Consider the following 27,679-nt stretch of genomic DNA (forward strand, 5'->3'; position numbering starts at 1 on the left):
CTCCGTCGTTTATTATCCAATGAAGGGCGCTTCTGTTTTAAAGATTTGTTTATTTTTTCCGAAACGTATCATCACATTAGGATACTGAAATAGCAGCACCCTGCGGAATCCATCAATACAGTCTTAGTCGGGAGTTCCACCGGATGCGCTGTACCCAGTATCGCCCTGCCATTGCCGGCGCTAGGATTTTTGGGTTCTGGATAAGGGCTCTTAGGCCACCCTCCTCCCGAATCTTTTATTTTAAACTTTGGCTTACTGGATAAATCAGAAAATTTTCATGTAAAAAGTCACAGCTCCTTTTTTTTAATAAACTTTTGCATGTTCGTAGTTTACGTAAATGCGACACTTTACAAAATTATGCTTTCTTTCTAGGTTTGTTACATACTAATTCTTTTCTAATTCCGTTATAATCTAAAGAGCGGGCTAACTCGTACACTATTGCGACCATAGCTAACCCCACAAGTCGCTCTTGCCCCACTATATTTCTCAAACAGTTCTTAACTCTTGCAAGAACACTGAATGATCGCTCTACTTGAGCAACAGTAACAGGTAGAGCGCATAAAATTGCCCTTACGAATAGTATTGAGAATATGTAGATGCGGAAGTGGCTGAATCCCAAAATTAGCTGCATGAATCTTCTTTAAAGTCCTGCTTGTCAATATGCTCTACAAAGATACCATGTTTCCTACGCGCTCTGATAGTGTAGAATCGTCCAGACTTATGTATTTTCATGTGTCTATGGCGGCATACCTTATAGTTACGTTTCCTACAAATGTACGTAGAATAACACCGAAAACATTTATTTGAAACTCTCTTCTGGATTCTGATTTAAATCTCCTTCTGGTGTTTCATCTACAAAGTGTTGCCTTTTGCCTTCCCGTTTCTCCGTGCCACGAATCGTTACATTAAAGTCAGGTGATATTCTAGTATTTTCTGATACCTTGCAACTTTCTGCGTAAATAGTATCCCAACTATTTCTAAAATTATTCAATTCTTCGGCTGGACTCGTAACATTGACACTTTCAACATCTTTTGTGGTTTTTCTTGTTTGAAGCACAACGTTACGTACGTTTATTGCAGTTAATACTTTGCATCACACTGTAGATATCAAGAAACAATTAAATGATTTCAAATCCTTCTGAATGACCTTCAGCCCAATGCATGCAAGCAAATTCCAGCGCCCTCTGTTATCCCGGAAACTGCTTAGCAAATGGACGCACAGCATCTATACACATAGACCATCTCGTTTCCTATAGGCCATGAAGCAATGATCCAGTATTTTCTATTAAAGCTTTCCACGTTTGGCTACAAAAATTTAAAAAAAATTGTTTTTGAAACAGTTCAAAAAAAGTGACTACATGAGCGCAACTCTGCAACACAGACGCAGTAAGGACTTAATGAGTATCGACAGTTGTAAGCCGAGACGTTTCAGCTCGCCGCACATCATTTTAACGACTGATTGACCAACCTTGAGGTTAAGCCAATAAAGTCGAGAGAAAGCTCTCTAATTCTCTACTGATTTTCTTCATCGATGGCAACGCAGAGCAGTATAAAAGCATTTTGCCCTGTTTCGCCTTCACCGAGAATCGCATTTAAAGAATCAGAAGCAGAACATAAGTATTTATTGTGTTCTACATCTGTTAATATCGTTTGGCAAACGAAGTCTCCAGTTTCTGCCATAAATTCATTCTCAGCATCATCTAACGGAAAATGAACTATGCGTTTTCCTCCTTGTTGTGATGCGTCAGTTTTGACTACATGCTCTATTCGTAGCCTGATCAAAAAAAAAAAAAAAAAAAAAAAAAAAAAAAAAAAAAAAAAAACTGGCAGTGTGATAATCTCCGACTGTTACTATCACCTTTCAAAGTGAACAATACTGCCTGTTTCGACGGTATATTGGGCAAGCGGTCGTTGTATAGCAAGCTTTTCACGTTTATCTAGCACGTGGAAACGATATGCTCACATTATTCGTTCTGGTTCTGTTCACCCACGTATTGTACTCGTCTGTTTATTCTAGTCGAATACTTGTCACATACACGCGAAAGATGGTTTGCTATGTTTAGAAAAGGACCTAAATATGTAAAACTCGTATTAACTGAAAACAGGAAAAACCTAGTCTTGACGAAATAATCAACTAGACTAGGTTGAAGGCGAAATGATCTTAATTTTTAGGATATGTTTATGCATTTCATTGAATCCAAATATACTTGTTACACGTACTCGTTTGTTATTTTTCATGGCTGTGAATGTCTTAGTATTGTCAATCTTCCGTTTTCCTTGCAGTGATACAGAGTGGGGAACGTTCTTCATTTTCATAACAAGCGCCGGGCGAGGTGTGGACCATGGCGGATGTACAACTCTAAGCTTCGCTCCCAAAATTAAATCCTGCACTAATCTTTACGCTCTTCGACGAAAAATGAAACAATTGTATGGTATAAGGAGATAGAAATGTTCAGTACAGATGAGAGACTATGAAATAAGGAACTACAGTTTGTGAAAATTGCAGCATCAAGAAAGATACATTTTATCACAATGAAATTTATCCCATTGATTCAGGAATAACAATGCACAAACGATTATCATTAAATAACCGTGCATGCTTCTTATATTTATAGTCCACGTGCTGCTGTCAGTCTCTCTAGATGTCGTGGTATGTAATCAGATTCAGGAGAACCAGAACGAGGAAAATTCCGACCGACTATATGTCAGACATCGATGGGCGACACGCTGGATGAAGATGTAGGGCAGAGGTTCTGCAAGGAAGGATTGCACATTGTTCGCCACATTTGAATGAGCGTTGTCCTGCTGAAATGTGACATATGGGGTGGCCTGCAGAAGGGGCTGAGTCAGGGAATCTAAAACTTCCCTGGTGGAGCGGTTGCTGCCCTAAACCATCGCACTTTGTGTTTGTCCGCTATGCCGCTGAACAATCCAGTCTGGCCCTGTTGCCTTTACCACGGTTGTGTATAACGTCACTGTAGGACAAGCTGAAATGGGACTAGCTCGAACACATTACGTTTTGTCACTCAGCACGCCAGCGACAGCGTTCTCGTGCCCCTAGCTGTCTGAGGCGTTGGTGATTAGTACTCCAGCTGAGCTGCCGTAATGGCGTGCTTGCTATCTGTCCATCCCTCAGCAGACGGCGTCGTACCGTCGGCTGAGACATGCCCACACCAGGCGAAGTGTTATAACGTCGAACCAGTAGAAAGGACCAAGCGGCTTTATCAGTTTCGACCTTTCGAACAAGACTGCGGTTATCTATTTGGTTATATACATTTGGTTATTATGTAGAAATCATTCACTTTATTATTTTGATGGATTTAAGGTTCTTCCTGCTCATGGACGGTTTTATAATTGATTTAACGTTTCTTCTTTGTTCATACATTATTATTATTCCTTTTATCTAAACTTACCCACTGCCTACTATTATGCATAATTTCTAGCATGTTACTATATTACTATACCTGCTACTTTTCTTTTAATTTCACGTCGGTTTTCAGTCACATTATTTGCATGATTAGTATTTCATGCGTTTTAGTCAAACTATGTTTCGAGTCTTGTACAGGTTTTCATTGTTGACACAACACGACATAGATGTTCCCTTTACTTATTTCCTAGCTGCTTCTCTTCATCTGTTGTTGTTGTTGTTGTTGTGGTCTTCAGTCCTGAGATTGGTTTGATGCAGCTCTCCATGCTACTCTATCCTGTGCAAGCTTCTTCATCTCCCAGTACTTACTGCAACCTATATCCTTCTGAATCAAGTTTCCACTTTATGGACCCTGCACCAACTGAGCGTGGCGTAACGCTGATACGTCCGGTCACACAAAAGATGGCGCTGCTCCGTTCACATGCTTACCACCTCTCTGCAGTCTTAGTTCCTTGTTTTGGTTCCATTCTTCTACACGCTTCTATTGCAAATTGACTGAGAATATTCCATACAGGCGTAGCAGTTTTCACAAACTAATGTAAAATGGAAAGAATGTACTGAACGAATAGACAATAAGAGAATTCCAAAGATGTAGTTATATAAGCAAATAGCACGAAAAAATCCACGAAACCCATTGATCATATGACTGGACAATTCACATGCCTAAATCTTAAAGACAATGATGATGAACCATTCTAAATCAATGTCTGAGAGCGGTAGTATGACAGCATATGCCTATTACGAGAAATGTAAACTGATTCGGCAAAATGCATAGAAAGTGTAGCTTCATTAAAAGATTTAGCATATATGAGGCCCTAATGATGCTCCCAGATCCGCGAGTGTAGACGGGTGTGTAGCTAGGATGAATGAGTTAACCGACACGTAACGGGTCTCATCATATCGAAGCTTACTAGTGAATTCGGCGTTCGAGGTCAGAAGGTACAGTATAGGCGCTCATATGAGAAAATGTATAAGTGCAGTCTTATGCCACTATTGATCTATTCATGGAAGTAGCAGTGACGGAATAAGTGGAATATTCTGGAGTGAAATTAAAATTCATGGTGAAAACGTATCAACGATAAGATCTGCTAATTACATTCTTACACTCAGCGAAGTGAGGAAGAACTGAGGAATCTCTTAAATGGAATGAACTCTCTAACAACAACACACTATGGATTGAGAGTGAGCCAAAAGTAGATGAAAGTAACGAGGAGTAGCAGAAATGAGATTAAAGGGCGGTGTTATGGTTCCATCTTAGCTGCTGCTTAATTAACAAGTATTTCCTTCGTCACGATCTTCACGATTGGCTTCACTGGGCATTCCAAGTGGTATAGGTAACGAGAAGTTGGTCAGTCGTGCGAGACGGAATAAAGTAAATAGTGATCCAAACTGAAGGCAGGTAGGGCAAAAGGAAAGGAAAGGGAAGGAACTAATAATACCAGATACATCGGGACTTTATGCGGAATCACCAAGTGAAAATTTATTTCAGACCAGGACTCGAACCAAGAATCTCCTGCTTATTAGGCACTTGTGTTAACTTCTGCGCCACCCAGATGCAGTGTTTATTGCAAATGCGTGGAGAATCTCGGCACACTCTGGCTGAGCCATACATCCACCTACCGCCACTTATACGCACTCACTATCGATGTCCCCGATGTTCGCTAATTTTAGATTCCCGCTGGAGGTCGAACGTAAATCAGCATTGTAGGTTGTGGATATATCGCCCGTCGAGGCGAATCAATTATATGAATGTGTGGTGTCTGTTCTTTCGGACGTGCCCGAAAGAATAGACCCCACACATTCATATCAAGTACATAGTTGTTAATGAAGCACAGCTAAGGTGGTACCATGACACTGTCCTTCAGAACATTGACGGCTGTGGTACCCTGCATGAAGAAAATGGCAGAAATGAGATTAGCGATCAACTGGAAATAAAATTCGCTACCACGGATTAGTCGAAACAATGGAATTTGCTACCTTGGAAGAAAAACTACACTACTGCCCATTAAAATTGCTACACCAAGAAGAAATGCACATGATAAACGGGTATTCATTGGACAAATACATTATACTAGAACTGACATGTGATTACATTTTCACGCAATTTGGGTGCATAGATCCTGAGAAATCAGTACACAGAACAAACACCTCTAGCCGTAACAACGGCCTTGATACGCCTGGGCATTGAGTCAAACAGAGCTTGGATGGAGTGTATGGGTACAGCTGCCCATGCAGCTTCAACACGATACCACAGTTCATCAAGAGTAGTGACTGGCATAATGTGACGAGCCAGTTGCTCGGCCACCGTTGACCAGACGTTTTCAATTGGTGAGAGATCTGGAGAATGTGTTGGCCAGGGCAGCAGTCGAACATTTTCTGTATCCAGAAAGGCCCACACAGGACCTGAACATGCGGTCGTGCATTATCCTGCTGAAATGTAGCGTTCCGCTGGGATCGAATGAAGGGTAGAGCCACGGGTCGTAACACATCTGAAATGTAACGTCCACTCTTCAAAGTGCCGTTAGTGCGAACAAGAGGTGACCGAGACGTGTAACCAATGGCACCCCATACCATCACGCCGGGTGATACGCCAATATGGCGATGACGAATACACGCTTCCAATGTACGTTCACCGCGATGTCGCCAAACACGGATGCGACCATCATGTTGCTGTAAACGGAACCTGGATCCATCCGAAAAAATGTCGTTTTGCCATGCGTGCACCCAGGTTCGTCGTTAAGTACACCATCTCTGGCGCTCCTGTCTGTGATGCAGCGTCAAGGGTAACCGCAGCGATGGTCTCCGAGCTGATAGCCCATGCTGCTGCAAACGTCGTCGAACTGTTCGTGCATGTCGTTGTTGTCTTGCAAACGTCCCCATCTGTTGACTCAGGGATCGAGACGTGGCTGCACGATCCGTTACAGCCATGCGGATAAGATGCCTGTCATCTCGACTGCTAGTGATACGAGGCCGTTGGGATCCAGCACGGCGTTCCGTATTACCCTCCTGAACCCACCGATTCCATTTTCTGCTAATAGTCGTTGGATCTCGACCAACGCGAGCTGCAATGTCGCGATACGATAAAACGCAGTCGCGATAGGCTACAATCCGACGTTTATCAAAGTCGGAAACGTGATGGTATGCATTTCTCATCCTTATGCGAGGCATCAGAACAACGTTTCACTAGGCAACGCCGGTCAAGTTTGTATGAGAAATCGGTTGGAAATTTTCCTCATGTCAGCGTTGTAGGTGTCGCCACCGGCGCCAACCTTGTGTGAATGCTCTGAAAAGCTATCATTTGCATATCACAAGATCTTCTTCCTGTCTATTAAATTTCGCCTCTGTAGCACGTCATCTTCGTGGTGTAGCAGTTTTAATAGCCATTAGTGTACATATGACAGACGGAGTAAGGAGGACATAAAAAGCGAAGTAGTGCATGCAAAGAGGGCATACCTGGCCGGAAAAGGTCTACAACTCTCAAACATTGGCCTCAGTTGGAGAAAGAGAGTCGAAGTGTTTGAGAAGTGGTGCTGCAGAAGGGTGTTGAAAATCTGGTGGAATGAGGAGGCTCTCCGCAGAATCAGGGAGGGAAGGAAGATGTGGAAAACATTAACGCCGGCCGTAGTGGCCGAGCGGTTCTAGGCGTCACAGTCTGGAATCGCGCGACCGCTACGGTCGCAGGTTCGAATCCTGCCTCGGGCATGGATGTGTTTGACGTCCTTAGTTTAGTTAGGTTTAAGTAGTTCTAAGTTCTAGGGGACTGATGACCTGAGAAGTTAAGTCCCGTAGTGCTCAGAGCCACTTGAACCAAAACATTAACAAGGAAAAGGAGTATGAATGGATACGTGTTACGAAAGCAAGAAATAACTTCCGTGATAGTTGAGATAACTGCATATGAGAATAAAGACATTGAAATGTAGCCGACAAATAATTGAGGATGTTCGGTGCTAGTGGTGTTCTGAGACGAGGAGGTTGACATAGAGGGGCGGGGGCAGACGCGGTGGGGAAGTGGCGGGAGGGTATTCGTGGTGGGATGCGTAATACCATTGAGAACACTGATGACAAAAAAGGCGCACCGGACGAGCACAAGTATTTCACGACCGGACGACACGTCGCTCTGGTAGAGTCGTCTGCTGCGAGTCGGACGCCCGCAAGCTTCAGTGAGTAGCGTCAGGAATTTACCTCTGTAGGGAGACGAAGTACCACACATCGGACACCGCAGCCACTGACTTCCCACGATTTTCGGCCACTCAGTGTAAATGACAAATATAACAAGAAAAGAATCGAATATACGGAATCCTCATACCCTTCTCACCTCCGCGCTCGCAAATTGTTTAAGAGGCCAGAGGTCACACAGTGGGCAGTGACGGGCTGGCGGACCGCGCCGGTCGCCCGTAACGCCGGCGCTTACGATAAAGCAGCCACCGGGCAGTGCAGATGGGGCCGCTCCGCAGACGGCGCCGCGCTTGGCGGCCAGCCAATTCCGGCCCAATATCCCCCCAGGCCCCGCGCCATTTCCCTCCCACAACTTCTTCTTCTTCCTGCGTTCACTCTTTTTCTTTCTCTCCGCAGCCACAACGACCTGCCGTGGAACTTACGCTCGCTGGAGAAAAACCAGATCAACGACTTCGACTTCGACCGCGACCTCACGCAGGACCCGCGCTGGAACTGCACCTCGTGCTTCACCGACCTGCCGCGGCTGCGGAAGGGCAAGGTCGGCGCCCAGGTAAGCGCGCGCTGTCCGACCGTGAATGCAACACTTTTCCTCACCTCGCTGTTATCTGGTTCGTTAAACATCCAACCCACGCACGTTATACAACCAACGTTGCAGGTTGCCTTATTCCAGAGCTAACAAAAAGTTAAATTTTCAATATTTCACACAATTATTCACAGAATTTAAAGATTTAAAATGCTCCACTCATTACTACTACTACTACTACTACCACTACTACGGCACCAGGCCCAGTGGACCGCACGCATATCCTCCACTGTATTCTGTCCATTGCTGCTATCCGCCATCCGTTCACATCTATTGACACTTGGTTTAAATCTTCATGGAGTCCATCCCTCCAACACTTCTTGAGTCTCCCTGGCGGTCTCTTTCCTGAAGGTGTGTAATCCAGGAGCTTCCGAGGCCATCTGTGATCCTTCATCCGGGCCACATGGCCGGCCCACTGCATTCGTTTGACTTTGACAGTTCCTGCTATGTTGGGCTGCTGGTATAGTTCCTCGAGCTCTTGGTTGTATCTGATCCTCCAGTCCCCTGTATCTGCATCCAGAACCGTACCGAAGATCTTTTCTCTCAAAAACAAGGAGTCCTGTTTCCGGATACTTCATGTCTCACAGCCATATAGAACAACAGACTGGATCAGGGTTTTGTACAGTCACATCTTGAACTGTCTCGAGGGATATCTGCACCGAAGCAGTTGTGCTAGGCTGTGGTAAGATCGGTTTCCTTCTTGTATTCTGGCATTGACCTCTGCTTCGCATGACGAGTTCTCAGTTAAAAGTTCCCCTAGGTAATTGAATTCTTGCACTCTCTTGTAGGACTGGTCCCCAACCTGCAGTCATTGTAGATGATCAGCAGTCTGACAATGACCACGCGTCATAACGAGGTACTCTGTCTTGGCTTCGTTTATGTTTAACCCAAATTTGCTGGCAGCCTCCTTTAGTGCTTTGGTCATTTGCTGCAACTCCTCTTCCGACCTAGAGAGTAAACAGATGTCGTCTGCATAGGCTAAGTATGCCAGTCTCTTTCCTTCAATTTCAATCCCTTCGTTCTCTTGGAAGGTCTCACGTACTATCTTCTCAAGGGCAAAGTTGAACTCATTAAGAGCTATAATTGTATGTTAAAGGTTTAACACAATAATAGTAGAATTTAAGTTAGAAACTGTGTGTATAACTAGAGTGAAGTGGTAGGGAGATGGTTTGACAGAGGAAACGTACTGGGACCATCAATAATGTGTATTTAGACACTTTATTAAAAAGAAATAAAAAATCAAAAATTTTGCTGTGATAAAAATACTTCAAGTATATGACAGTGGGGAAAAAGCATGAGGTAAATAACAAACTGCTGCACAGGTAGTAAAAAAGGGGAAACAACCAAATAAAACAGCTAACAGCTGAGGTACAAGTGTCTTCCACAACACAGTACGATCTTGAATTGTTGCAGACAGAAACAGTTAAATTTGCAGCTTGCTTCACGCACAGTAATTGTAAGAAATCAAAAGACAAATTTAGTAATGCAAAGTTTGCTCAAGACCAAATAAAAGGCGTATTTGATGAGCAAGTGAAAATGACTGAATGTTACAAGTAGGCGCAGTACAAACCTAATGAAATATAGCAAGTGGAAAGTTGGTTTAACGCCCAAAGGCACCTTTCACCAATAAGCTAATTGCCTTAAAGTTTCTCGTACGCAAAGTACAAGCAGTTACCAAAATTATTCTGAGCAACTGAGCTAAAGGCTTACAGTCCGATAAAAAAAAGCATATACTCAGTGAGGTAAACAGTTGCAATGAAAATACAATAGACAATTAGAAATTAAGAGCATAAATACTAGAGTTAAAATTATTGTCCCAATCGAATTTCATTCTCTTTCTACTTTTTCCTTTTACTTGTTTCTTTTTACAGGAAAGCATTTACTGAATTAACGGCTGGCGGGCATATAACAAGCTTTAGAATAGGTGGAGGTACTTTAGGATTTACCTTACATTTGGTGACAGTGCAAGGAGTACATAAGTAACAATAGGTGCTCGTGGCGCAGTGGCCGATCAAACAGTAGCCTGAACTTACATTAACACAAGCATTTAGACTGAGTTACTTAGATTAGCATAAAGATTAAAAATCAATCTTTCAAAATGGTAAGGTCAGGGATTGGTAAGGAGGGCACATGAGCTGCTGGAGTAGAATGCTGAACGCAAATCAGGATACAACAATTTATTTTCACCACTTTAATTCAAACAGAGCACTGTTAAAACTACAATGATTAATTAGTGTTTGAAAACTGCGGTGATCTACACCTATTATTCAATTGTATAAAAGCATTGAGAATAATCGAAAAAAATTTAAAAGAAATCACAGCCTTACGGCTCCAATTTTAAATCATGAGAAAGTACTTTACAGAAGTATAACTTTAATATAACTACAGACATGGGCTCGCTAGTCAACTATCAGGCCTTGTAAATATGAAAATAACAACTTGTTAAAGCTATTACGTTTCGAAAGAAAATACTCAAATAGCAAGATTTCTTAAATATGTGAATTAACTAGTATGGAAAACATTCGGCAGTATGATGTTATGGTAATCTGAAAGATGTACACAGCTGTCAGCACATTCTCGACGTCTGGCGTTCACATCGGCCGCGCGTCTGAATTCCGTGCTCGAGAGCTCAAGTGCCACAACAGGCAGGAGGGCCTGCGCGCACCCATAACGGCTTCTAGAACACACAAACCTAGTATTAGTACACAGTTCACTAAAGTACTAAAACCAACAGCCAAGCACTGGGTAGCGTCAAATGCAGGAACAGTTATAGTGCGACAACCGCAGTTACTATTAAAGAAATAGTTCATTAAACAATCTCCAATGACGTGAAATTTCACATGATAAATTTATAAACCGCAACTAACTCAAGGTGATAATGACCAGAAAATCCGCACACAACCCTAAATACCAAAGCACCGTTCGACGGCGCAAAATTGTTACTATTATAGTTGCCAGCAAAAAGAAGTTGGCAATTCCAATTTAAATTTGCGGCTGGAGATTCATTCAGAGAATAAACTTCGATTCACAGAATTGACCACTTGACAGATTTACAATAATAATAAAAAAAGAAATCGCCGAATATCGGCCACAATTGTATTGCAACGGAACCTGGGCCCAGCGCAGTTACATGGACTTGCAGTACCAAGTATCCCGGACCCAAGTACAAGTGGTTTAAGGAATGACTAGCGAAAATCAAAGTGACCACACGGAGCAATGGCATCGAAAAGTTCCACTACAAAATGGCTCATCATTTAAAGTTAGTACAGGAGCTCGCCGTTAACACGCTCGCCAGGCTAAACACCCGCACTCTCCTCATGTTTCGAGATGGACACGACTCTTGACCAGAGCCCACGTTCACCGCTGACTGCTTCCGCACTCCCGTTCCACTCGCCACCAGCCCCAGGCGCCAGTATGTCAACACTGTGCGTCCTCGCAGTACACCAAACGCCGACTGACTACTCGCGATGCTTCGTGCGCTGTCTTCCCTCTGTTACTGCCGCCAATCGAGTCTCTGTCATTGCCCCGACCGAGTCTCCTCTCGCGAGCTGTGGCCGTTCTAAACAGAGGGCGCTAGGACGTCGCAAAGTGTGAAACCCAGAGAGCAACATCACAGAACCAACAACTAACAAATAATAAACAAGCAGACAATAGTTCAAACAACAGCGAATCATAAATAACATTGATTTAATTCAATCAGCTAGCCAGCTGTCTTAGCAAAACAGATCTCTTTTCATGGACGTATTACAAATCTTCATTAAGTAAACATGTTGACAGAATTAAATAATAGGTAAAGGTAATATAAGTTTAACGATCACTGAAAATACTAGAAATATGCACTGATCGCCGGCCGTTGTGGCCGAGCGGTTCTAGGGGCTTCAGTCTGGAACCGCGCGACTGCTACGGTCGCAGGTTCGAATCCTGCGTCGGGCATGGATGTGTGTGATGTTCTTCGGTTAGTTAGGTTTAAGTAGTTCTAAGTTCTTGGGGACCGATGACCTCAGATGTTAACTCCCATAGTGCTCAGAGCCATTTGAACCATATGCACTGATCAGCCAGAACATTATGACCACCGACCTACTATCGATATACAGCCGGCGATGGGAGCATTCAGCTGCTGAGGAATCATTGCAAGCCAGAAATACGTACTTGGTCACCGCCTTCGAGCCCTCGCTCACAGCGTGCTTGGCCAGCTCGCCAGGCAGCGAGAGCCGCACAGCGGTCTGGATCTCGCGGGACGTGATGGTCGAGCGCTTGTTGCAGTGCGGCAGGCGAGACGCCTCGGCCGCAATGCGCTCGAAAATGTCGTTCACGAAGCTGCTCATGATGCTCATCGCCTTCGACGAGATGCCCGTGTCAGAGTGCACCTGCTTCAGCACATTGTAGATATAGATGGCATAGCTCTCCTTCCTCTTGCGCTTCTTCTTCTTATGTCGTATCAGTGAGCGTGTGGTCCGCGTACGGAATGGAGAAGGCGCACGATCTGTCAGAGTTTGACCGAGGGCAGATTGTGATGGCCCGGAGGCTCGGCACGAGGCCTGCACGATTTGTCGGGTGTTCGAGGAGTGCTGTGGTGAGTGTCTTCACCGCGTGGCGAAACCAACGTGAAACATATTTAGACGTCGTGGGATTGGGCGGCCACCGCTCATTACAGATGTCGGACGTCGTAGGCTGGGCAGACCGGAAAAACAGGGCAGGCAGCGAACTGTGACGGAACTAACATCAGACTTTAATGCTCGGCAGAGTACGAATGTGCCTGAACACACAGTGCACCGAACACTCCTAACGGTGGGCCTCCGCAGCCGATGACCCATGCTTGTGCAAATGTTGACACCACGACATCGGCAACTGCGACAGAAATGGGCACGTCACCACCGGTGAAATGAAATGAAATGCCGTGTGGCGAGGGCCTCCCGTCGGGTAGACCGATCGCCTATTGCAAGTCTTTCGATTTGACGCCACTTCGGCGACTTGCGCGTCGATGGGGATGAAATGATGATGATTAGGACAACACAACAACCAGTCCCTGAGCGGAGAAAATCTCCGACCCAGTCGGGAATCGAACCCGGACCCTTTGGATTGACAGTCTGTCGCGCTGACCACTCAGCTACCGAGGGCGGACGTCACCACCGGCACTGGACGCTGGCGCAGTGGGAGAGCGTTGAGTGGTCTGACGAATCCAAGACTTCCTTCATCGTGCTGATGTGAGGGTGCGAATTCGCGTTTTCCACGTGAACACCTCCTTGACACCTGTACTGTGGGACGGAGACAAGCTGGCAGCGGCTCCATTATGCTCTGGGGAACATTCACGTGGGCATCCACGTGTCCCGTGGAGCTCTTTCAAGGCACTATGATGGCCAAGGAGCATCATAAAGTGGTTACACATCACATACACCCCTTCTTGACGATCGTGTTTCCCGACAGTAATGACATTTCTCAACAAGATAATGTGCCATGTCTCAACACAAGGAGTGTGATGGAGAAGTTCGAAGAACACGTTGTAAAGTAACGATTGTTGTGCTGGCCTGCCAACTCTCCAGATCTGAACCCATTATAACACATTCTAACACATCTGGGATATGATTGCACGTGGCGTCACATGATTTGCTAATTTTTGTATGCAAATGTGGTCTCTACTTCCTCCAGCAACCTACCAAGGCCTCATTGCTTCCGCTGATATCCGTGCCAAAGATAGACATACCAGCTATTAGATAGATGGTCATAAAGTGTGTAAAGTGAATAAGCATTATCATAAAATGCAAGATACTAGATAATTTGTGATTCAGGCAAATTATAGGTGTGCTAAACAGTAGGTGTGTAGCAAAGTAACAACATCATAAAAACAGTTGAAAACGCGAGATAAAGACCAGGAGAAGTATTCTGCAAAATAATACAACAGCATGCACCTCTTAGGCGCACCAAAACACAGCCACTAAGCTCATTTACGTGGATCTTAATGCACGTTCGCCACAGCGCCTTTAGCCCGTAACACCAGACTGGAGTAACGACACCAGTATCAAGTAGGTGCGGAAGTAACCAGTATACGGTGTTCAGCCCAAAACAAACACCTGTTACGAAAAAGTCTCGCCATAGTCCATACATGGGCAGCCAACAGAGCCCCAAGCAGGCACGATTCCTTCAACGGTTCGGTGGATGAAAGTTCCCAATCGGCGCAATGCCGTCGGTAATTCTCCCCAGACGAGGGTGCCGCCTTCCGACAATGTTCGTCCAATGCCGAGCACTCACACGTCCACAGCTAACACGGACCTCCTGGTACCATTGTTGCGAGCCAGTCATGATCCGTAGCTTGCCGTCCGTGGCCGTTTGTACGCGCTCTCTTGCAGCGAAGCCTCCTCTAGTCTCCCAACAACAGGCGAGAGGCATAGATACTATCGACACTAGTCGTGCACACACGGGACGTACATGTTAACAACTGGTTTTTTATTTCAAACCCCGTGTGCTTTGACCAACTCCTCCTGCTATTTTGTACTTGCATTGACCTTCCTTATATGCTCCACTTCCCGCACAGCAAATTTGAAACATCTGTTACCCAGTTTTGTTATCCAGTGTACACCTCGTGTGTACCCATTACCTTAGTTAGTTGGTGCAATACTGTAGTACTCTTCCTAAATGATTTATATTTATCCATATTAGATGGTAGTAAAAAAACATGCCCTGTATTTGGTTCCTGTCCACCCTAATCTGTCACCCTTTCATCCTTTTCTTTTTTTATACGTTCATGATCAAGAAATGGCCGTCTTAGTTGCTCAGATAGTGGAATGTGACTTGCGCTGCATAATGAGATCTTTAGTTCACATCGCAGCTGGCATGTACAGCGTCCAGATATACACCGGTGAAATGACAATGGTCTCTGTGTTTAAAATACCTTCTCCCTTAAACAGGTCCTGGCGTATATGCCAGACCGCTGCCAAACAGTACTAATTCTTCTTCAGGGCTTATTTTCATCTTTTTATTTTTCAATAAAAGCTTATCCGCATCCTCAAATTTAGTTGATTACACCATCAGACAATACGTAAAAGATTGTCGCTTCGACCAGAGTCTTCCTACTTGCATTTCGGGGTCCTTTGCCCTAGCTACAGACTCAGGTATTGCGCTTTATCACATTTTGTCTTAAAGGCCTTTTTAACGATGACAGTTTTTAAAACTATGGATTAGCTCCTTTCTTTCAGGTTGAACTGAAATTATTTCTCGATCATACGTCACTGTGAAATGCATGTAACGAAGAGGAAGTGCTGTAGAGTACCTAGTTCCATCACCGAATTTAATCCCCTGAACTTCCCCACTCTTCCGCTTCCCCCCGATCCCCTTTTCCGTTCAGTATTTTTACCTTAAAGGAACTATAAAGAACACGGCGCACGCACTGGAAGCTTTGAGAGAAGTAACTGATCAATCCTGAGATATTATTCCGTTAGGATCAAGTAAAGAAATCAAAATAATGTGTGAGCCATTTCCATACGATGGCGTCTCAGTTACAGCCAACACAATCGGAAAGTGCATGTCATTTGTTATTGGTTACAGAACAGGATACGTAGCAGCGTATGAAACTTACCTGTGCACCCAATTGTGGCTTTCGTGACAATCGGCCCTGTCATCCTCTACAAAGACCAGAACGTGTTTAGATACTGTGTCACGAGTAAACTTGTACACAGCAATCGCTAATCGCAAAGAAATATCGCTTTCAGACGCACCGGCATAGTAGCGAAAGCCGAAAGCAAAGTACCGCGGTTATCGCATATCGTCACCGAGACCACTACAGGACACTGGATTTCACACACAGTTACTTCTGACACAATTACCACCAAAATTAGTACTCAAACTACGAAAAGATTATATTCCAAGCCATTTAAAAATACCATCTGCAGCACATATTATACAACATCATCACCAATCATGTGGTATAGTTTTTATTCCATGAGACGAGCACTTCGCTGTATCGTGTACTTCACACTACAGTTTATGCATATAATGAAGCTGAAAGAGCCAGAAATGCAAGATGAGTTTATTTAAATTGAAAATACTTGAGGGGAATAGTATAAAAGGTTAGCAGTCACATAAAATTAGCACCTTTTTAGAAGTAGTACTCGTATTTGCGAAAAGCGTGATACTTCTAAAAGAAAGTATGTATCACGCAGAGTATAAATGGAGAAAAAGGGAAATGAAATAAGTTACAAATAAAGACATCATTATTTTCAAAACGCACCTTTTACACAACGGCGAGGCATACATTGTTAATGACACTTTCTGAATTATTAAAAAATTTTCCTTTCTGTGGATTAAAGATAGAAACCTTCGGTAGCAATTTTATTAACAATTGACATTCGTAATCGTTAACTTGATTGCGAGGTTTAATCTGTAAGTAAGTTTCCCAATTATTTCCGTAATAGCAATGGAACTTCTACGAAGCGTATGTGTTGATCCGATTCAAGTGTTTGCAATAAAGCAGTTTTAGTTTAAGACAGCACGTGCTTCACGTTACATTTAGGGGGAGAACTTTTTGAACCAGGCTGCTTCCCTTTAAAGTAATACGTATTGCAGTGCAAAATACTTGAAATTCAGTGTCGAAAACTGGCGGTACCTAATGAAACACACTATTAAAATGTGTTTAAATATGAGGTAGTCCTTATGGAAACTTTCGTAAACTATATTTCAAAATATGCAGTAACAGATCAAAAGTTCTTAACGGTTCAATGACTCGGCAATCCCCAGTGCATCGAAAATCGTTCGCCCCCAGACAGAGAAAAAAAAAGTGGTGGACTCTAAATGAAAGATCCCGAACCGAGGATCAGAGTTAATGCAGAAAACGCGCTTTCAGAGGGTCGTTTCCGTAAATCAGTCCATGTGATTGGAGAGAGACCTTTAATCAAGCTCTTGCTCGGCTCTTACCACCGCCTATCCTCCTGCAGACCATAAGTTCGGAAAAGTTACTTCGTTGCTGATCATCTCGTTACCTAACAGCAAAACTGTCCTTCAGATCCCCGGGACTCATTTGCTTATAGGAAGGTGTTTTCAGACACGTCAGTTACTAACGTATTGCGTATATTATTTGCGTGATGTAAAACAAGTCAGTTTACAAACAAAAGACGAGTGGCTGGTATGTGAGCATAGCTGCATGCTGTGAGTTATGGATTACAAAGTAGCAGACTGTCCAGTATATAACTACACTCAACGTATTAGTTTTCAATACTATTCAAGTAGCTTGGTCCTTTTCTTTTTCAAGCTACAAATACTACTAGTTTTTAACTAAAAATTCGTCTTTTGAGTAGATGAGTTGTCAAGAAGAAACAATTTTAGGCTAGAATTTAAAACTGCTTTGCTACCAGCCAGACAATTTATCTTATTTGACAAATAATCCATCTCTTTTAGGGTTGCATACTAAAATCCTCTCTGATCTGCTGTCAGCTTCAGTACTGCGAAATAAGCTCTTTTTTTCTTCTAGTGTAGTATTAATGAACATAGTTATTTCACTCAAATTTTTATCTGTTTCATTAGGGTATATATGTGTATTATCACATATTCATCACCTGTACTAGGACTGATGTTGACAAATTCTGCTTTGCAGAACGTCTCAAATGTTGCAAAACAAAGAGAACGTATAATGTGTTTGCAAACATACGACCCTGGATACAAATATTCACATTAGTAAAAGAATCCTCCCATGTTATGTCAATAGCAGTAATTTGAGTTAATACCGTCTGTATGGTATGTGCATAATACGAACCACGACAACTACAAGGAATAATTTGGTTGAGGTTAATTTGTTCATATTACAACCACTAATGCTAAGGTTGATGCAGTGGAGTTCTCGATTCTTGTCGCTAACCAACTTTCATCTCCTTTTCAACATAAATGCTGATTTCTAGACTAGCAATATTCTAATGTCTACGTTAGACCTGCAACTATTTTCTTTTCTTACAGCATACTTTGTACAAGTACATTTTTTCTGTGACACCTGACGACGTAATGTGTGACCAACTGTTCCAACTTTTCATATCATCTTATTAATTCTTTGCAAGACGAATGAACAATTCTTCTCTTGTAACATAACACTCCAAAGGCTACTTATTGTTTCTTTAGTGTTTTCCCCACCATCCACCTTTCGCGTTAGTATATGGATAAGCTCCAGCAGCACTCTACGTAAATCTCTTGTTGGTTTCAAGATGTATAAGCTGCTTCTTTTTGTGGAAAGTGATCGATCATTGCTACCACATCTTTCATGATGTCTCTTCCACAGCTACGATACTCCTTAGATACCAGTACGCATCCATCTCTTCAAGAATCTCTTATACAAGTGTAACATTTATCAGTGCACCATTTCTCACGTCTGTGCACACCATTAGTTCCGTTGTACTGTAGTTAATGTACATATTAAATTCATCACGCAGCACTTAAAATAAATCCATCTCATTAAGTATTCGACTATACACAGTTCTTGTTCACTTTCGGCGACCATTGCCATATCATCAATAAACCATTTCACTTTGATTTTTACAGTTCAAGGCAAACAACTCTCATATCGACATAATCTTTTGCTTACCACGTTGTCACTTATACCTATAAATTACACTGAAGTGGCAAAATCATTATACAGCGATATTAAAACATACAGATGGTGCTAATATCGCGTACACATGGTATAAAGTGCAGTGTATTGACGGAACTGTCATTTGTACTCAGGTGATTCACGTGAAAAGATTTCCGACGTGATTATGGCCGCTCGACGGGAATTAACAAACGTTGTACGTACAATGGTAGTTGGAGCTAGACGCATGGAACAGTCCAAATCGGAAGTCGTTAGGGAATTCAATATTCCGAGATACACAGTGTCAAGAGTGTGCGGAAAGTAGCAAATTACGGGTATTACCTCTTACCTTTGACAACGAAGTGGCTGACGGCTTTCTCTTAACGACCGAGAGCAGCTGCGTACGCGTAGTCAGTGCTAATGGACAAGCAACACTGCGTGATATAACCGCAGAAACCGATGTGGGACGTACTTCCAAATTATCCGTTGGTACAGTGCGTCAGAATTTGGGGTTAGTGGGCTATGGTAACAGAAAACCGACGCGAGTGCTTTTGGTAACAGCACGACATCGTCTGCAGCATCTCCCTTGGGCTTAAGACGATATCGGTTGGATCCGAGACGACTGGAAAACCGTGGCCTGGACGTGTGTCTCCCGATTTGAGATAGTAAGAGACGATGGTAGGTTTCTAACATGGCGTAGATCCCACGAAGCCAAGGATCGAACTGTCAATAAGGCATTGTACGCTTTACAAGATGATGGTGGCTCCATAATTGTGTTGGCTTTGCTACGTGAAATGGTCCTCTGGTCCATCTGAACCTATCACTGACTGGAAATTGTTATGTTAGGCTACTTGGAGACCGTTTTCTGCTATTCATGGACTTCATGTTCCAAAACAATGACGGAATTTTTGTGGATAACAGTGCGCCTTGTCATCATGGGCGGCTAGACACGTGGCCGAGGTGTAGCGTCTTTTATTGCAACCAAAACGACCTCGGTCCCAGGTTTGAGCCGTGCCACTGCTTAAATTAAGAAAAAATCTTCAGTAATGCTGGGCGATGATTTCTGGCATTAGAAGTCACTCTTATTCTGCCAAAGAGGGCGGACAGAGGTTCAGGTCACTCTCTTGCCCTTGGGGTGGGAAACTGCCCCTAAAGGCGAAAGAATCAGCAATGATCAACTGCCTGAGGATGCTGAAGACAATGGAAGCCACTGCATTAAAGACACATAACGTGTATCCAAAGGACATGTGGCATGTAACTGAGAAATGTGTCATGACGGTCTCTCCATTGGCAAAAGATTTCGGCATAGTCACCCATCCAGATCTCCGTTAGAGGACTGCCAATGGGAAGATGACCATGAGAAGAAGACTGAAGAATCAATGAAAGGGTAACGTTCTACAAGTCGGGGTGGGGGGGGGGGGGAGGGGGAGGAATTTCAGAAATTTGATGATGGCAGGGAAGCTAGAAAGTCTGAAAACTGAAATGCTAAGGCTCAATTTAGATACTGTGAGGGTCCGTGAAGTGAAATGGAAAGAAGACATGGATTTCTGGTCAGATGAGTATAGGGCAACATCAACAGCAGCAGAAGGTGGTATAACGGGAAGGTAGGGCTGAGAGTGGATTACAGTGAACAGTTCAGTGATAGGGTTATTTTCATCAGAATCGGCAGCAAATCAACACCGACAGCAATGGTTCAGGTATACATGCTGATGTCGCAAGCAGAGGAAAAGATAGAGAAAGTATATGAGAATAATGAAAGGATAATTCATTGCGTAAATATAGACGAAAATCTAACAATCTTGGGGAACTGGAACGCGGTTGTAGGGGAAGGAGTAGAATAAAGGTCAGTGAAGAAACAGTCTAGATCGTGATGGTATTTTATTAAAATGACCGTTTTCGACCTATGTTTAGGCCATCTTCAGATAGCACCCACAACTGAAGTTGACGATGCGTACAGCACACAGTTGATCTCAGTCGCTGTGAGCAGTTTGAGCCGTTCCAGCGACGGGGTCAACTGTCTGTTGTATGTATCGTCAACTTCAGCTGATGGTGCCTCGCATCGACGAGGAATGGGATATATGGAAAACACTGAGAAGGAGAAGTGATAGGATGATAGGACAGCTCTTAAGACATCAAGAAATAGCTTCCATGGTACTAGAGGGAGGTGAGGTTCAAAATGGTTCAAATGGCTCTGAGCACTATGGGACTTAAACATCTGAGGCCATCAGTCCCCTAGAACTTAGAACTACTTAAACCTAACTAACCTAAGGACATCACACACATCCATGCCCGAGGCAGGATTCGAACCTGCGACCGTAGCAGTCGCGCGGTTCCGGACTGCAGCGCCTAAACCGCGTGGCCACCGCGGTCGGCGGGAGGTGAGGGAAATGTAAGGGAAGACGCAGATTGGAATACATCCAGCTGATAGTTGAGGGTGTATGTTCAAGTGCTACTCCGAGATGATGAGTTTGGCACAGGAGAGGAATTCGTGGCTGGCTTCATCAATCATCAATCGAGTCGGAAGACTGATGACTCAAAACAAAACAAAAAAGAAAGAAAAAGAAAAAGAAAAGAGAAAAGAAAAAGTTACCTCGAGTTGCTGCCAGGCTAAAAGAGGTCCTCTAGGATGTTAGGAGGCATGCGTTGTTTTTTGCCACATTATTGTAAATATCGATTATGAGAATGAGCATACTCACCTTTTTCTTTTCTGATCTTGGCGTTTGGTATTGCTCTGTCAGTGTTGAATAATGCAGTAGGCTCTGAATAATGGTAATGACTTACTCTTCTATCACTGAGGCTGTTATATTCATCAAGAATAAAAAATAAATTCCTCTCCACTTTATCGAAAGTTACCTACCAGTCGAATCTATTGCAGTGAATAAACTCGGTATTATGAAATAGTGCAATGGAATGACCAGACATTGGGTGTCAGAATGTTTTGAATAAAGTAATGAGATCAGACATTTTTATTATGTATAAATTATAAATATAAATGTTTGTTAGGCCTATTTCCAGGTTACCCTACGTTTCATCACGTCGTAGAATCCACAGTGTATGAAGGCTGTCGTCCTCCAACGATTCTGTTACTGACAGCCGTTGGCTTTTATCTCCTCACCTCTGTGTACTCAGGGCTATACGGGCGAAGCTCAGACTAGCTTAGCCAGAGTTCCGTCTAAAGCTGCTTCCTTGATCGCTTTCACTGTCACGTGACGGGCAGAGTAACGCTGTTATCCCGGTAAACACTGCTGTCGCTGCCTCCGGATGCTCATGTGACGCTTTTTGTCCGCAGCGATTACACTGCGGAGGCGGAATATTTGAAGTTAGAGATCAGTAAGCAGTTGAACGTTAGTAGATTAACTAAACGTAATGGTATATCATCCGACGTGGAAAGGAAACTGTCGGAATCGAAAATGTCAGTAGACGTTTGGGTGAATACAGGAATAAGACTAGAACTGTGAAAATTACGTAGAAAACAGACTGATATTCCCTAGAATGCAACGTCAGAATGCTCGGTGTGAAACAGTACGTGAATCTCCAATGAACCACAAGAATCTTCAGAATGACACCCGGAATCCCATCAGTTTCAACTAACTCCATCCTGATTCTTCTCTAGAATGCTCCTACTCAGGAGTTTTGTTCTTCGACCTTACTCTTGTTCTTCCTGTTCTTCCCGTCGTATCGTCTTGCCGTCGGTGGGCAGCTGAATTTTCAGTGTTAACTAATTAACAAAGTATATTTGTAACTCCACACTGACAGTGTCGGTTAGTGTGCCAACTCTGAATTTCATGTCGAATAATACTTGGACGACAGCCCACTTGGAGCATGCCAACTCACACCGCAGTCCCATCGCAGTCTCGAGTGTGTCATTGCCTGTGGGAAGTTCCCTAGTGGTTGCAGGTGTTCAGGTCATTTTCCTGCAGTCCTGAAGTGCCATGTAGGCTGCAGCTTAACAGCAAGCCAGTTTGTTTCTAGGAAAGGCCTGTAAGTCCCCTTCGTAAGTATCTCGGTCCTCAGGAACTCGCTGGCTTTCCTCAGCTGTCAGTCGGTTTTTAAACAGGACGTCCCTTTCAAAGCGAGTCGCAACACCTATAAATAGTACAAAATAGCCTTATTTTCTGTCTACAGATCGCTGCGCTTTTTATTATTTCACGACCAGTTTCAGGCTATATCGCTCATCTTCTGATCATTTCTCGTAATTAAAGGGTAACCAGTCTTAATGGAACTATAAGTTTCATTCCACAATGACAGTGAAACATATAGTTGTGTTAAGACTGGTTGCTCTGTAACTACGAGAAATGATCTGAAGATGGACGATGTTGTCCGAAACCTTTTATGAAATAAAATAAACAGCGATGGGCAGGCGGTAATGAGCCAATTTTGAACGAGCAAGAATCGTGGAACAGTCTCTTTAAAAGCACATTTAGTTTTGATAAACTTGTTAACTATACCCACCCTTTTTCTGTAACTTTCGGGAAAGTCTCATGATTGCAAGGTACAGCTTAATTGGAACTCTGTTCCTCAGAGCGTCCGGGTGCGAATTATTACACTATGCTGCCTTTCTTTCCGAAATCTGTTTCATACTATTAACTGCAGTGTTAAAATCTGTTTTTCATATGCACTTGCTTCTTCTAGAATAAAACTGATCCTCTTCTAATCTGCTTTCAATTTTTCATCCTATTTATAGGAAACGTACCAATGTTACACTAGACTGGTGTGCAGCATAATTTTCACATCTACACGCTTTCGCTTTCTTCAGAAGCACACTTACATGATCTCTCTGAAGTACAGGGTTATTACAAATGATTGAAGCGATTTCACAGCTCTAAAATAACTTTATTATTTGAGATATTTTCACAATGCTTTGCACACACATACAAAAACTCAAAAAGTTTTTTTAAGCATTCACAAATGTTCGATATGTGCCCCTTTAGTGATTCGGCAATCGGCAATTCGATAATCAAGTTCCTCCCACACTCGGCGCAGCATGTCCCCATCAATGAGTTCGAAAGCATCGTTGATGCGAGCTCGCAGTTCTGGCACGTTTCTTGGTAGAGGAAGTTTAAACACAGAATCTTTCACATAACCCCACAGAAAGAAATCGCATGGGGTTAAGTCGGGAGAGCGTGAAGGCCATGACATGAATTGCTGACCATGATCTCCACCACGACCGATCCATCGGTTTTCCAATCTCCTGTTTAAGAAATGCCGAACATCATGATGGAAGTGCAGTGGAGCACCATCCTGTTGAAAGATGAAGTCGGCGCTGTCGGTCTCCAGTTGTGGCATGAGCCAGTTTTCCAGCATGTCCAGATACACGTGTCCTGTAACGTTTTTTTTTTTTCGCAGAAGAAAAAGGGGCCGTAAACTTTAAACCGTGAGATTGCACAAAACACGTTAACTTTTGGTGAATTGCGAATTTGCTGCACGAATGCGTGAGGATTCTCTACCGCCCAGATTCGCACATTGTGTCTGTTCACTTCACCATTAAGAAAAAAATGTTGCTTCATTACTGCAAACAAGTTTCGCACTGAACGCATCCTCTTCCATGAGCTGTTGCAACCGCGCCGAAAATTCAAAGCGTTTGACTTTGTCATCGGGTGTCAGGGCTTGTAGCAATTGTAAACGGTAAGGCTTCTGCTTTAGCCTTTTCCGTAAGATTTTCCAAACCGTCGGCTGTGGTACGTTTAGCTCCCTGCGTGCTTTATTCGTCGACTTCCGCGGGCTACGCGTGAAACTTGCCCGCACGCGTTCAACCGTTTCTTCGCTCACTGCAGGCCGACCCGTTGATTTATTCTTACAGAGGGATCCAGAAGCTTTAAACTGCGCTTACCATCGCCGAATGGAGTTAGCAGTTGGTGGATCTTTGTTGAACTTCGTCCTGAAGTGTCGTTGCACTGTTATGACTGACTGATGTGAGTGCATTTCAAGCACGACATACGCTTTCTCGGCTCCTGTCGCCATTTTGTCTCACTGCGCTCTCGAGCGCTATGGCGGCAGAAACGTGAAGTGCGGCTTCAGCCGGACAAAACTTTATGAGTTTTTCTACGTATCTGTAGTGTGTCGTGACCATATGTCAATGAATGGAGCTACAGTGAATTTATGAAATCGCTTCAATCATTTGTAATAGCCCTGTAGTGCTGCACAACCAAAATAACGTTACAATGTTGAACAAATTAAATTTGTTGGTTATTTGGCAATTTGATATTCAGTGGTGCAAGGTTTATTAACCCCTTTTAGTTGCAATTCGTTTCATACCGACAGTCAGTGACGACAACAGTTTAATCAAACGCCAGTCCCGACTATATTCTTTATAGTGTTTTATAGTGTCTTCCAGAGAAGAAAGTTATAGGATCACTCTTTCCGTTATCAATTCAGTAACTAAACATATAGTTGGAATGAACCAATTGAGGAAGTGCTATCAAATAACGTAGGTCAGCTTGATTTCTGTGAGCAAATGCTCGCTGTTTGCTTCTAGATGACTCAAGTGGTACGACGTATGTTGTCATGTTGTTCGTTGTTCTCACTGCACTTTATTACAGGGATGGCTTTTATTGTTGTCGGTCTGTTACATATCCACTCTTCAGACAGATTGGTTTAAAAAAATATATGAAAGTGCTCTGAATGCATTTTCGCTCCACAGCAAAGTGTGTACTGATTGCAAACTTCCTGATAGATTAAAAGTGTGTGCCGGCCTGGGACTCGAACCTGGGAACATGCATTTGAGTGCAACTGCTCTACAGTCTGAGCTATCCAAGCATGATTCAAGACCTGTCCACACAGCTTTACTCCTTCCATATGCTCTTTATTATTCGTATAAAATTGATTTTACAATATTAAAAAGTGTTAAATCGCACATGTTCGTAAGTTAAAAGTGGGAAGGTTTTATTCATATTTCATTAACGTATAAAAGCAGGATTTTTAATGATCTGGACTGGGTAAATTAATGTTTAGGGTTTTCTAGGGAGAGAATTTTGTGAAGGGGTAGGATGGAAAAGTAAGGAATAAGAACTGGAAACTAAAGTGCTGTATAGAAAAGAGTGGGATATGACACATTCTTTGAGACGGGAAGACTATTGTGATTGAACCGATAGGCAGACTGCGATCATATCACCTACATACACTACTGCTGTGTAAGCAGTGTATGACCCAACGTGCACCAATGGTAAACGACTGCAAATCAGTCCAATTTCATGCAATGGGCTAATGAGATATTAAGAAATATCACAGTAGCTAAGACCATTAAGAAAAGGATATTCGACTTATCATGAAAGCGACGTATGAGGCAATGAGAGGCTATATAGTAATTGCTTTAAGCGAACAGTTTCTTTGAAACCATTTTAGAACATTTACAGAGCAGCCGGCTTGCGTGCATTACAATTGACACGGTCTAGCGAGCCTGCCACATGCTTCGCCGAAAATTACACAGTGTGAGGGTTTTGGTATGCTAGCTAGGCTGTCTTACTCTCTGCTAACCAACACTCATGCGCATCGCCTAGGAAGCAACCGGTGGGTTTTACTCTGTTTGAGAAGAGCTTAACACAATGACGCCCTGTGGGACAACCCGACCGGCTGACTGTTGTTCTGCGTGCCTCCCATACGGAAGACTCCGCAAGTGCACATCGTATCCGGCCACCTGGGCTAAGGAAGGACAACAGCATCCCTTTTATTGCCCAGTTGCTTTGCTCGGCAGCGCCAGAGGCAAATGCATGTTGATCGGTTCCATGTCCATCATGGCACAATATTCTTTACCAGATATTGGAGGATGAAGGCCACATAGGAAGGCTAGTTAATAAATTTAGATTTTCAGTGGAAAAACAGAGGAGCTCAAACTACTTTAGAATCCATGCATATTGAGAAAGTGTATGTATGTTTGTTCCACATCTGCTTCTAAATTTCAGCCAAACTCGGTACACACTTTACTTACAGTTTTGAAACAACCAGTGTGGTTCAAAAATGTTCAAATGTGTGTGAAATCTTATGGGACTTAACTGCTAAGGTCATCAGTCCATAAGCTTAACACTACTTAACCTAAATTATCCTAAGGACAAACACACATACCCATGCTCGAAGGAGGACTCGAACCTCCTCCGGGACCAGCCGCACAGTCCATGACTTCAGTGCCTAAGACCGTTCGGCTAATCCTGCGCGGTACCAGTGTGGTGGTAAGAATCAGCTACATCTAAAAGGGGTGGGAGTAAAAAAGCGCGAAGCGTACGACGCGCAAGTAAAAGGACTAGGTTCATCAATTATTTGAGAATGAAAGCATTTGGTGACTTGCAACAAACGTTACACGTTATTTCAAACCCATAAGATACTTTTTCTCGCTCACACCCCCTTCAGCATCAGGTATGACCTTTTCATTCCTTACTTTTGTACTAATAATTATATTCGCAACGCAATTTCCTAATAGTGTTCACATATGCAACTGAATGTATTCCGCAAAATTATATCGTTGTGCCACATATAGTTCAGGAGAAATGAAGCCATAAACAACAAGCTACGTGAAAACTAAACTGCAGGATGGAATCTGATAACGATGGAGGTGAAATACAGTACATGTACAAGTATGTCTGAAATGTATATTAAATATGTGTTGAATGTATGCGACCTCTGCCTATGTGGTCAAAACTGCAGATAGAAAGCTCCTTCTAAGGCCCCAGATCGATTTCAACCAAACTTTATACCTACTTACAGTCTGTAAGGAAGTACTGTGAAGGTAAGAATCAGCGCCCTTTTATTGGAGTGTGAGTGATAACGAGGAGAAGGAAAGGCGGAGGAAGAGATGGACAGAGATGTGGGAGATGGACGCAGATATGTGGTAGGAGGAGATGGACAGAGAGAGAGGAAGAAGGAAATGAACAGGAAAATGGAAGAAGAGGAGGTGGAGAAAGAGATGAAGAGGAGGAAATTGACAGAGAAAAATATTGGGTGATGGACAGAGAGAGATGGGGAA

General features: G+C 43.2%; 1 protein-coding gene across 1 annotated transcript in view; it reads left to right on the forward strand.

The window, feature by feature from the left end:
- The window catches only part of LOC126092249 (dipeptidase 1-like), a 310,126-nt gene that overhangs the window by 55,393 nt on the left and 227,054 nt on the right, over positions 1–27,679 (forward strand). The window contains exon 3 of the mRNA XM_049907759.1: positions 8,000–8,153. Within this exon, the coding sequence (XP_049763716.1) occupies positions 8,000–8,153 (154 nt within the window). The remainder of the gene's footprint in view (positions 1–7,999; positions 8,154–27,679) is intronic.

This window comes from Schistocerca cancellata, chromosome 7 (genome assembly GCF_023864275.1).
Source record: "Schistocerca cancellata isolate TAMUIC-IGC-003103 chromosome 7, iqSchCanc2.1, whole genome shotgun sequence".
Classification (NCBI taxonomy): Eukaryota; Metazoa; Arthropoda; class Insecta; order Orthoptera; family Acrididae; genus Schistocerca; species Schistocerca cancellata.